This window comes from Rhinopithecus roxellana, chromosome 18, assembly GCF_007565055.1.
Source record: "Rhinopithecus roxellana isolate Shanxi Qingling chromosome 18, ASM756505v1, whole genome shotgun sequence".
Classification (NCBI taxonomy): domain Eukaryota; kingdom Metazoa; phylum Chordata; class Mammalia; order Primates; family Cercopithecidae; genus Rhinopithecus; species Rhinopithecus roxellana.
This window is the reverse complement of record NC_044566.1, coordinates 97,511,340-97,524,505: the sequence shown is the minus strand read 5'-3', so window position 1 is coordinate 97,524,505 and position 13,166 is coordinate 97,511,340. Positions and strand designations below refer to the sequence as shown.

General features: G+C 42.8%; 1 protein-coding gene across 1 annotated transcript in view; it reads right to left on the bottom strand.

Annotated features, from left to right (window-relative positions):
- The window catches only part of DZIP1 (DAZ interacting zinc finger protein 1), a 64,195-nt gene that overhangs the window by 32,713 nt on the left and 18,316 nt on the right, over window positions 1-13,166 (bottom strand). The window contains 3 exon segments of the mRNA XM_030922329.1: window positions 6,639-6,701; window positions 9,205-9,342; window positions 11,633-11,794. Of these exon segments, the coding sequence (XP_030778189.1) occupies window positions 6,639-6,701; window positions 9,205-9,342; window positions 11,633-11,794 (363 nt within the window).

Here is a 13,166-nt window from a genome sequence, read left to right as displayed (position 1 = left end):
TCTTGGCTCACTGTGGCCTCTGCCTCCCGGGTTCAAGCAATTCTCCTGCCTCAGCCTCCTGAGCAGCTGGGATTACAGGCCCACACAACCACACCTGGCTAAATGTTGTATTTTTAGTAGAGACAGGGTTTCACCATGTTAACCAGGCTGGTCTCGAACTCCTGACCTCAGGTGATCCACCCGCCTTGGCCTCCCAAAGTGTTGGGATTATAGGTGTGAGCCACCGTGCCCAGCCACATCTTAATTATTTTATATTCCCAGAAACTAGCCCAATCCCTAGCCCTTGGCAGGTTCTCTGAGAAATGTTTACTGATAAATGTTTACTGAGAAAAAGAAGGGGGATGATGGGGATTAGAGGGAAAGAGGAAGGGAGGGAAAGAAAGGGAGAGAAGCAGAGGACAGAGACACACAGATATATTCATCTTTAGAGATAATGTCATGGAAGATCATAGACTGGACAAAAAGAATTCAAGAATTTGTTTTCAATAATTGAAGGAAAGGTGCTTAAAGCAATTTCAGTAGTTGTTTAAACAGAGAAGGTTAAAAAAAAAAAAAGGGTGGAGGGTGCTTGAGGTCAGGCACCATGGCTCATGCCTGTAATCCCAACACTTTGGGAGGCCGAGGCAGGCAGATCACTTGAGGTCAGGAGTTTGAGACCAGCCTGGCCAAAATGGCAAAACCCCATCTCTAATAAAAATACAAAAATTAGCCAGGTGTGGTGGCGGGCGCCTGTAATCCCAGCTACTTGGGAGGCTGAGGCAGGAGAATTTTTGAATCCAGGAGGCAGAGGCTGCAGTGAGCTGAGATCATGTCATTGCACTCCAGCCTAGGCGACAGAGTGAGATTCTATCTCAAAGAAATTAAAAATTAAAAAAAAAAAGGCTTGATAATTGGGGTGAAGGACATTCCAAGTCTACAGCCTGGAAGTGGTGACAGAGTATGCTGATCAAATAAAGGAGCAGGAAGTATCCATGCCTGAGATGAGTATATAAAGGCACCTAAACCAGCATTTCCTCATTTGCTTGCTTTTAGAAAATTAACACTCACTGTGTACTAGATGCACTTCATTTTGTTGAGTCCATGCCACAATTTTACGGACACATGTTTTGGCCCCATTGTACAGATAGGAAAACTCAAGTCTAGAAAGGTAAAGTCACTGGCCCTAATTGAAACAGCTGAAGGGGGCAGAGCCCAGACTTAAACTTTCACATGCATGTTTCAAGGTCAGTGCTCTTTTGGGAGGCCAAGGAGGGAGAATCGCTGGAGTCCAGGAGTTGGAGATCAGCGTGGGCAACAGAGTAAGACCTTGTCTCTACAAAAAGTTTTAAAACTTAAGCTAGGTGTGGTGGGGTGAGCCTGTGGTCCTAGTTCCTTGGGAGGCTGAGGTGGAAGGGTTGCTTGACCCCAGGAGGTTGGGGCTGCAGTGAGCTAGGCTCATGCCACTGCACTCCAGCCCGGGCGAGAGAGTAAGACCCACTCTCAAAAAAAAAAAAAAAAGTGTCTTAGCATCCTGCATGGCCTTGCCTCTGAAATCTCTGTGCTCCTATGAGGCTGGGCAAACACTGGGTGGAACCAATCTAGAAAGATTTTCCGAGTGAAACCTAAAAAGAATCTTTTCTATCCTAGTGGATACTAAGAACCTCCCCCAAGGAGGGCATTGCCAAGAGCTTTCATCCTTACAGGCCCCTGGAAAAGTGGCCTCCAAAGCAGTCTGGGAAATGCTGAGCTGGAAAATAGAAGGAAAAGCCAGTAAAAATGTCCAGGCTGCTGGATGGAGGTTTAGGATCTTGGCCTTGATCAACTACACGGGGAGTTGCTCCAGGCCCCAGGAAGAAAGGAGATGTGGGAAAATCTAAGTTCGTGGAGAGATGAATGGAGAGGGTCTAGGCAAACACAGCCAGAAATTATTTTGAAGTTTGCAGCTCATGAGCCCATTTTCTATTATCCCATTTCAAGCACTACGAATTTTTCCCTACTGGTCCACATCACCCCATCCTCCCTTCCTTCATTATGTGACCATTTGACAACCTCCCAAGCTCTCAAGAATCTTCTGTTGGGTAAAAAGGGCATGCCATCGCTTATCTGTGACTGCCTCTGAACTCTTACCAATGTTATTTAAAACAAAAAAAAAATTGCCAAGAATCTAGGTAAATCAATAGAAAGTTGGCAAATGCAACTTCCCCTAAACAGAGAAATACAATATGTGCATTGTGGGAATAGCAGGCACCAATCATGTGGAATAATTAATAGTTAGGTCTCAGGCAGAGATTACTAAACCTGATTGAATTCACCCCTCTGTTAGGGTTTAAGAGAAAAGAAGGGAGAGGTAAGCAGCTTCTAAACAAGCCAAACCAACAGGCAAGGAAGGAGTGCAGCCTACTGGTGGCACAAATCCCCCTCACGTACCCAGTACATGAGGTGTGTGCCCCACTCAAAACCAGGAAAGGCCTCACCTTCTTCCTTGGTGACAACCGTCAGTCTTTCTCTCCATCACGACTCACAATGACAAAGTGTAAAAACTGTAACTCGCTTTCTATTCCAGCCAGAGGCCACTGAAATTCCCACAACTGCTTGAAACACAGATGGCTTTAAAGGGGCCAGGATTTTAAAAATCCGCCCCCCGCCACCCACCGATTAATAAAGAAACCTGAATTCTGTCCCTAAATACCAATGCTAGAAAGATGGCTTGAAGAATAAGAGTAGAGATTTTAATGATCTAAGAGCAGTGGTTCAAACCATACATCCAAAACAGAATAGCCTGGGTGGGTTTTGGTTTATTTCCAAAATCCATGTGTCCCAGACTTACCTACTAAATCAATATCTCAGGGAGTGGAGCTGGTCACGTGTACTTTGGAAAACAGTCTCAGATAATTCTGAAGTGCATCCCTGGTTAGGGATTACCATGTCAGAGCAACCAAAGAAAAGATCCTACGTTCTTACAGAAAAGCAACCACTCGAAGTTGTCACTGCCTATTTTCCTTCCCAGCTGGGAGCTTCACTGGTGAGTGCCTGCAGCTAGACAGGCCAGCCAGTGTGGTATGCCCTGGAGTACACAGGGCCTGCATTCAAATACCAGCGACTGTGGGCAAGACAGCATCTGTCTAAGCCCCTGTTTCCTCAACTGTAAAATGGGTGACAGCACCTACCTCATAGAACTCTTAGGAGGATTAAGTACATGGCAACTACAAGTATCCATTTATTTCTAAATGTTCCCATGAAACCAATGGTATGCTGGTTAATCAGCTTTCAAAACGAAACAAACCAAAACACCCTGATGAGGAGAAATGTGCACAGCTGAGAGCCAGTGAGTCAGCACCAGGACACCAGGACATGAACTGTAAGAACGGGCCACTTTTGCTTCCGCGTAATGCAGGGGGACAAAGGAGAACACTCCTTGCACAGTGGAGCCACTTGTGGTGTGGAGAAACTACCGTCCACTGCTCCTGGGATCCTGCATCTTAGCTGCCATAGATAAAATATGCTGGGAGATGAACGCCATCGTCCTGACTACACAGTAATTGCCACGGGGGAAGCTCCCTAGGTGCAGGGTGGAAATCTGGACTAGTGTCCTCCCTACAGAAGATGGTGCTTAGACCTCCAGACAACTCTGGTAACCCTGCTCTTCTGAACCCTACAATCAGCCTTTCTCCAACTATGAAAACAAGGCTGAATGATGCCCTGGCTAGACGTCTAGCTACCTTCCACATTCATTCTGCAAGTGTGTAGCGAGTGCCAACCACATTTCAGGCACATGAGTGGATGCTGGGAAGACAATGGAGAGCGAAACAGATAGAGCCCTTTACTCAGAGGGCCAAGGATATGATTGGAGAGACAGATAATAAACAAGGAAAAAAATAAGCAAGTAAACTATTTAAAATAGTGCTCAGAGCTCTGCTTGAGATGTGATGGGAATAATAAAGAAAAGGGACTACCTACTTGGATAGAGTGACATCAGGTGACCAGGACCCAGAGGCCAGAGGCAGTGGGGTAGGCAGGGTTCTCAGGGGGCTCTCAAGGTTGCACTCCTGGTGTACACCCCTGTGTGATGCTGTCCCTTGGTCTGAAGAGAACACTGTGCTTCTCACAATGCAACCACAGAATATGACAAAGGTGAAGGGACTTTGGAGATGCAATTGCAGCCCCAAATCTGCAGACTTTGAGGTTATGAAAAGGAAGATTATCCTGTGTGGGCCTGTCTTATTCAGGTGACCCCCCTAAAGAAGTTCCAGGCTGGGCGTGGTGGTAACCCTAATCCTAACCCTGAGCCCAGCAAAGCCCTGCCTGGACTCCTATACATTGAGAAGAGAAATACATGCCACTTTCAACCACTCAATTTGTGGTCATTTGCTACACAGAATAGAAAACTCATACCGAGGGCAAGGAGGTAGCCAGGTGAAGAGAAAGTGGAAGGGCTTCCCAACAATGACAACCAGGTATAAAAGAGGAAAAGGCCAGAATGTTCTAGAAATTAGCAGAATTAGAATTAGAATCGTAGCTAGAAAGAGGAGGTTCCGGGGGGTGGGGGTGGTCACGCTGAGGCTAGAATGGTGGCCAGCAGCCAGGTTATTTTTCTGGCTCTGTGGAGAGCAAACTAAGGAAGGGGAAGGCTGGAATTGAGGAGACCCACCCTGGGGCCCATTCAGAAATGGAGGCTTAGTTAGTGGTAGAGGCAACAGGAAACAGAAGAACTGGTTCCATACAGCGAGCCCTGCAGACAGCCTGGACTCGGAGATTGAGAGAGAAAGGTGGAATCAAGATGAGCACCTGGGCGGGTGCGGTGGCTCAAGCCTGTAATCCCAGCACTTTGGGAGGCCGAGACGGGCGGATCACGAGGTCAGGAGATCGAGACCATCCTGGCTAACACAGTGAAACCCTGTCTCTACTAAAAAATACAAAAAACCTAGCCAGGGCGAGGTGGCGGGCGCCTGTAGTCCCAGCTACTCCGGAGGCTGAGGCAGGAGAATGGCATAAACCCGGGAGGCGGAGCTTGCAGTGAGCTGAGATCCGGCCACTGCACTCCAGCCTGGGCGACAGAGCGAGACTCCGTCTCAAAAAAAAAAAAAAAAAAAAAAAAAAAAGATGAGCACCTGGAGGAACCAGGGTGCCATTTGCCACGTCTGAGGAACAAACCCAAGAACTTCATCTTAGGCAAGCTGTACTTGAGAAGCCCATGGAGATGTCAAGTACAAAGCTGGCTACCTAATCTGAACTCAGAAGAGTTGTTTAGGCTGAAGAAGTAAACATGGGCATGATCCACACACAGCCCTAACCCCACTTCAAGAAACTCTCTCCGTTCAGTCCCTAGGATACTCTGCATTTATCCCATCCTGATTCCCATATCTGTAGCCTCACTCCTACTCTCCTTTTGTACTGTAAGCAGTCTGAGGGCAGGCATTGTTCCACACCTCTTTTTAGCCTTATAAAGTGTAGTACATAGCAGATGCTCAGTAAATATCTCCTAAATTGAACTGCCACATCAGTGATACAATTTTCAATATACTGTATATGCGTATGTATATAGATGTATATTGGTTGTATGTCTGTGTATTATCACTATAAATTTGCATGATGAAATGATATTATAAATGGAATAGAGGAAAAATAGTGGTTCCTATTTCCTTTTCTAGCAATGATACAATCTTAAAGGTAGATTAATGTCTAATTTTCCCATCGAAGTTCCTCAAGAACTGCAGATGTTTTGTGAAATATTTTTAGTTTTTGTTTGCTTTGCTTTAGTTTGGCTCTGGTACTGTTCACAGTTTCTTTTTTACCCCCATCTTCCTCAGTATTTGTTCCACTTTGGAGAAATATAAGCTGATAAATTTTTTGATCATCTGAACACACTTCATCCTAGCAATTATACACATATATGATCTTTTGTTGTTTAATATTCTACTAAGAAAGGTAATACTAGAAAATGTGCAAAAGAGGAAACATTTTTTCCATTCAGAAAAGATCTACAAGAAATACTAAGTTAGAAAATACAATTTCAAGTGAAAAAATAAACAGAAATTTTCCTATTTTAAGATCTTCTCAAATACATCTACTTCAGATATTTTGCACTAGTGTAAACACATTTTAACACTTAAATTTCTGATGTACTCAGGTGAAAGAGAATCAGTGTCATAATTAAAAGCTTGTTTTCATTAAAGTGATTTTAATGTAAACAGTTCTTGCCTTTTTAAAAAATTACTTACATTGCAGTTCTGTGATGCAAAAAAAATCAGAAACATGTATTTGACAGTGAAGAAATGATTAAGTAACTTATGATACATCCAATAAGATCATCATGACATCATTAAAAGTCATGATTTTGAAGAATACTTTAAAACTTAGGAAAAGTCTATGATATATCAAGTGAAAAGTGTACAAACCTATAAAACATAATTCAAATGTTGTAAAGCTATGTATATATGAGGTTCTACACTTACAGAAATGCATAAAAGAAAACTGAAACACATTATAAGAAAGTAGTAGCAGTGGTTATCGTTCGTGTTAGAATTATAGGTAATTTTAATTTTGCTACACATTTCTCCCCAAATGTTATTAAGTGGACAAAATATTATGTTTATTAAAAAGAAAAGCAAATATTCCTTTAAAACATGGCCCACTTTAGGCCGTTGGTTTCTTAATCTTACCCGACTCTTCTCTTTCTTGTGTTCTTGATGAATAGCTTGAACTCGAGCTGTCCATTTGCTTTCCTACAAAATAAAAGAATAATTTATGTACAACTGTAACAATGAGATCTATGTAATATGGAAGCTTCCTTTTTAGTGAATATCTATGAAACCCAACTATCTATCTGGTAAAATTTTAGCTAGTGAAATAGTTTGGCTCTCTGTCCCCACTCAAATCTCATGTGTTGGAGGATGGGCCTGGTGGGAGATGATTGAATCATGGGGGTGGACGTCCCCCTTGCTGTTCTCATGATAGTGAGTGAGTTCTCACAAGACCTGGTTTTTTAAAAGTGTGTAGCACTTCCCTCTTCGCTTTCTCTCTCCTGGCTCCACCATCTTAAAGGGCTTCCCCTTTGTCCTTCTGCCATGATTGTAAGTTTCCTAAGGCCTCCCCAGCCATGCCTCCTGTACAGCCTACGGAGCTGTGAGTCAATTAAACCTCTTTTCTTTATAAATTACCCAGTCTTAGGTGGTTCTTTGTAGCAGTGTGAGAACAGACTAATACAGCTGGTATTTTTTAGAATATACACAGTCAAAAATACTTAAATATATTTGCATCTGGTTTTAATCTTATACCATAAGGCAGGGGTCAGCAAAAATTTTTGAGTAAGGAGCTAATAGTAAATATCATAGGCTCTGGGGGCCAAACAACTTGGTCACAACACAACACAATACAGCTGTGTCATCCCACAATTGGGACAACAGCCATGGATAAGATGTAAATGAACTAGCACTCATAAAATGTTACTGGGACATAGCCAGTAACACTTTATTTACAAAAGTAGGTGCTAGTTTGCCAACCTAAGAGGCCAAAAGGAAACACCAAGGTTTCTGAGGCCATGGGTCCTGAACTGACGACACAACTCACAGGACAGAAATAGAAGAAATTTAGGTGGGACCTTAGGATTTTAGAACCATGTCCTTCAGTTCATGAGCGACCAGCTATAGTTTCCAGCCTGCTGGAAGCAGATGTCAACAGTTCAGTTCAGGACACAGCTCCTGGTTTCCTACCATATACCAGGCACCTCGCTGGATGGCCACTGGCAGGCTAAAAGAATAATAAGAGACAGGCCCTGCTCTGCATGGGAGGCAAGTAGACACAGCCATGGAGAATCCACATAAAATGTGTATGTGATCAGGTCCCACTTAGGGACTACAGAAATGCTATAGCCTAGAGGCTCAGGAGAACTTTCTGACAGTGGTACCTGCCCCCCTGGCTGAATACTAAAGAATGAGTAAAAGACAGGTCCCGAAAACTGGGAGCTGCAGGACAGGCAGGAAGGCAGCCAGAACTGAGGAAGAAGACAGAAGGCCATGTTCTCAGAGGCATGGGCTGCTGGGCCACTGGAGTGCCAGGAAAGAGAAGAACAGAGAAAGATGTCCCAGGGACCAGAACCCAAAGGACCCTGCGAGCTGGTGGGAAGTCCAGAATAAGGGTCACTGAAGGACTTCAGACAGGATAGGGACATGGTCAGCCTGACTGCAGTGGAGCAGGCAGATTTGGGTTGGGGAGGAAAGAGGTGAGCACTGAAGCAAGAAGCAGTGATCCCTATTTCCAAAGTCCACTTACCTTTTTTAGAATGACCCAGGCTTTTTAAAAAAATCCTGAATTCATAAGCTCTCATCTCTATTTTCTTCCTAGTTTAAAAAAATTGTTCCCCTAAACTGCTGTGACCAAAATAGCCATGATGAAGATTGTGCTGATTACAGAAGTTCACTTCCAAATAAAAGTGATTGTCTCATAAATCTAAGAGATCATCAGTTGGCCAGTTAGCTCTGTGTGTGTGTGTGTATACATATATATGTGTGTATATATATACGTGTATGTGTGCATGTGTATATATACACACACGTATATATATATACACACACACATACACACACACACACACACACACACACACACACACACACACATATATTTTGTTTGAGACTGTCACTCTTGTTGCCCAGGCTGGAGTGCAATGCTGTGATCTCAGCTCACTGCAACCTCTGCCTCCTGGGTTCAAGCAATTCTCCTGCCTCAGCCCTCCAAGTAGCTGGGATTACAGGCATCTGCCACCACGTCCAGCTAATTAAGCCAAGGTGGGTGGATCACCTGAGGTCAGGAAACCAGCCTGGCCAATCTGGTGAAACTCCATTTCTACTAAAAATACAATTAGCACTATATTTAAGCTCTAAAACTAAATCTGGTGCTTCAATATGCCCTTCTACACCTTTTGAAATTGAAAGCTACATCTGAAAGATGAAAAATGAATAGCTAGGTTATACCACACGATTCCAATGGATTTTATGGAGAGAAGAAACAAAACAGTTTTGCCAGCTGTTGTGTATGCTATTCGCCAACAGCAAGCGTGTAACAAACACCTCTTATGACTTAGGCATGTTGTAGGAGAAAAATAAGAGCTAATCACCTTCATGGTTACTCAAAAAGACACACACTTTTTCTGCAGATGACACTCACTGTAAATTACTTCGCTAAGAAAAAGGAAGGCATCCACTGCAGCTGTCACCCACTTGCACGTACCTGACTATCAAGAAGCTGCATGACATTATGGAAATCCTGGGGATATGGAGAACGGTCTTCTTTAAACTCGTGTGCATCTTTTAATGTGCCTATGTTGGACTTGATCTGCATATTGGACTTCTGGATTTCTGACAGTTGCTATAAGATAAAATTCAAGCTCAGTACTACAGTTAGACTTTTATAAGACTGAAACGGAGAATAAAATCAGGGAGCACGTAGCTGTGTTTTAAATCTGACTGCCCTCTTGGATGCTCCTGGATGCTCTTGGAAGCTTCTCCCACTTCTGCTTCCCTGTGGTTTTACTGGTTTGTTTCTACTGCTTGCTGGTCTTCCTATCAGAATATGTACAGGGTGAAAAAAGGGGAAGGAAAATCTAACTTTCTAATCTTAAATGAGTCTTTTTTTTTTTTTTGAGACAGGGTCTCATTCTGTTGCCCAGGCTAGAGTTGCAGTGATATGATCATGGCTCACTGCAGCCTCAACCCCTGGGTTCAAGCAATCCTTCCACCTCAGCCCCCCAGGTAGCTGGGACTACAGGCGTGCACCATCACACCTGGCTAATTTTTGTATTTTTTTTCTAGAGACAGGGTTTTGCCATGTTGCCCAGGCTGGTCTCAAACTCCTGGGCTCACACAACAATCTGCCTACCTCAGTCTCCCAAAGTGCTGGGATTACAGGTGTGAGCCATCAGGCCCAGCTAGGGCTTAAAATTTTTTATGGGCACTTAATAGGTGCCAGAAACAGAAGAACTGAATGCACCTGGTTCTTAAGCTAGTTTAGTGAGAGGCCAACACTGTCCAGGGACCATATCAGTAAATCCATTAGAGACATAACGTTTTAATTTTACCCTTTTCTTTTGATGTTATTCCCAATGTTACTCAGTGGCGAAAACTCTCAGAAAACCACAGAAGGTAACATGTTAACTTCAAAAACAAAAGGATGGGGGAGCGCACTTCTCCTCTCCTCAGTGTAGGCTGCTCATAGTGACTTCATTTCAGAAAGGACAGCAGAGAAAGGAGGAGAAAAGAGAAATTCTTCAGTGGATAAACCTGACAAACACTACCTCAGCCAGGTAGCCAAGCTCAATGGCAACAGTTATAAATCATGGAGATTCATAACACAAGGTCTCAGACAAAACATTCAACTATACTGCTCCTGCACAAAAATGCCACCGACAGCACGTAAATTACCAAACATGGCTGTGTTTCAATAAAATTTCACTCATGACACTGAAATGTGAACTTTAATGAAATTTTCCTGTGTCACAAAATAGCCTTCTTTTTTTCCCAACGCTTTTAAAAATGTAAAAACTGGCTGGGCACAGTGGCTCACACATGTAATCCCAACACTTTGGGAGGCCCAAGTGGAAGGATCACTTGAGGTCAGGAGTTTGAGACCATCCTGGCCAACATGGTGAAATAGTCTCTACCAAAAATACAAAAATTAGCTGGGTGTGGTGGCATGTGCCTGTAACCCCAGCTACTCAGGAGGCTGAGGCACGAGACTCACTTTAACCCACGAGGCAGAGGTTGCAGTGAGCCAAGATTGTGCCGCTATCCTCCAGACTGGGTGACAGAGACTCTTTCTCGAAAAAAATAAAAAGTAAAAATGTAAAAACTATTCTTATGTCACAGGCCATTCAAAAGCAGGTGGTATGCTGGACTTGGTTCATGGGCCATCGTTCACCAAACCTCATGCTAGAGTTTAAAGAGTTTTAGGAAAGCCCTCAGGTGAATTTCAAAAATCTCTCTCTATTTTTGTTTATAAAACTTGTTGGCCCCTAGAGGGAGCTCAAGGACCTTTGCTCAGCTCCCTTCCTTTCTACCTTTTCCCCAAAGAAAAGTCATGTCAAATCTAACCAGAGAGCTTAGAATTCTTAGCAGGAGGACACTGATTGATTGCCTGCTTTCTAAAGAAGCAGCTCAGGTATCATCTATGCATGAGGCCAGGGCTGTATGGACCAGGGCTGTTCCCATAAGGGAGAGGGGCTCATTTAGCCATAACTTGCTTGCTTTAGAGATCCTACCCGGGGCCTGGGTTGAGGAGCGGGCCTGGCAAAGGTTCTTAGTCTTTCTGGGTCTGCTTTCTTCCATTCCCACTGGACAGTGGAAAGTTCCAAAACTCAGGGAGGAGTTTACAGTTCAAGGCTAACCTAACCAGATAAGAAAAGAGGGACCTTCATAGAAGAGGGTCGTCTATATCTCACCACAGGTGTTCTGCACTGGAGTTTAAGGCCAAAGCTCCCACTCTCAGCAAAACACCTCTGACTCACTCTGTCGCCTCTATGCCTCCCTCAAGACTCTTGGGGAGAAGAATGTCTGCACCAGGGTACCGTAAAGTAACTGCTGGATCCCCTGGCCTTAATGCCATCCTAACACCACCTTTCAAGGCAATCAATACCATAAGAACTTCTAGGTTTAATACTTACATATTCTAATGCTGAATTCTTTGAAGTTAATTCTTTAAATTCCTTCATAAGCATTTCCTTGACTTTTTCCATTTCATCAACTAGTTTCTCCTTTTCTTCTTCTTTCCACCTATCAAATAACTTCAAAAAGTCTTCCTCTTTTGTTTTTTGCATTTCATATTCCTGAAATTATTTTAATACACAGCTTTAAAAGTTCTGGTCTGAAGAAAATAAGCAATATTTAAAATAAAAGTTCATAGCATCACTTCAAAAATGTTAGCTAGTACTGCTTATTCCAGTTAGGCTTGTAATAACATTTCCTATCATGGCAGGTCTGTGCACAATGATTTTTCTAAACTAAAGGCAGCACACAGAATCCTCTTGTCCTTACATCCCTTAAAATAACAACAGAGAGGCCCAAGGTCTCCAGCTTTTTCTGTTCTCTGAACTTCTATAAAAGTCATACCATAATATATAAAATGTAAACATGCTTTAAAGAAAAGATACATTGAGCAATAAAAGAACATTTCTTGACACCATAACAATTTGGGTAGTGTAACTCCATCCCACCCCCAGAAAATACAAATTCAGATTAATAGGAGCTAGATTCAAGGTCAGCACTTGATTTCTCAATGACCTTCAGGGTTTTTAAAATCTAAATTGAGAACTTGAACAACACTATATGCCAACTAGCCCCAACACACATATACAGAACTCTGTACCCAACAACAGCAGAATATGCATTCTTCTTCAGTGCACATGGAATATTCACCAGGAAGACCTTTTTTAGTCCATAAAGTGTTTCTCAGATTTAAAAAGATCAAAATCATGTAAAGAATCTTCTCTGATCACAATAGAATAAAGCCAGAAATCAGTAACAGAAGGGAACTGGAAAATTAGCAAATACGTGGAAATTAACACGCTTTTAAACAAACAATGGGTTAAAGAAAAACTCACTAGGGAAATTGGAAGATACTGTGAGGTTAATGAAAATGAAAACATAACATACCAAAATTCATGAGATGCAGCCAAATCAGTGCTCAGAAAGAAATTTATAGCTGTAAGAGCCTACATTTAAAAAGAAGAAAGGGCCAGGTGTGATGACTACGCCTGTAATCCCAACACTTTGGGAGGCCACGGTGGGAGGATCACTTGATCTCAGGAGTTTGAGACCATCCTCGGAAACATTGTGAGACCTCATCTCTACCAAAAATTAAAAAAAAAAAAAAAAAAAAATTAGCCAGGTATTGTGGTATGTGCCTGTAACCCCAGCTACTTAGGAGGCTGTGGTAGGAGGACCACTTGGAACTGGGAGGTCAAGGCTGCATTAAGCTGTGATTGTGCCACTCACTCCAGCCTGGGCAACAGAGAGATATTCTATCTCCAAAAAACAAATATAGAAGAAGAAGAAAAATATTAAATAAATAACCTAGCTAGAAAAAGATGAGCAAACCAAACTCAAAGGCAGCAGAAAGAAAAAAATTATGAAAATTAGAGCAAAGATAAAGCAAAGAACAGGAAAGAGAGAGAATAGATGAAGCCAAAATTTGGTTCT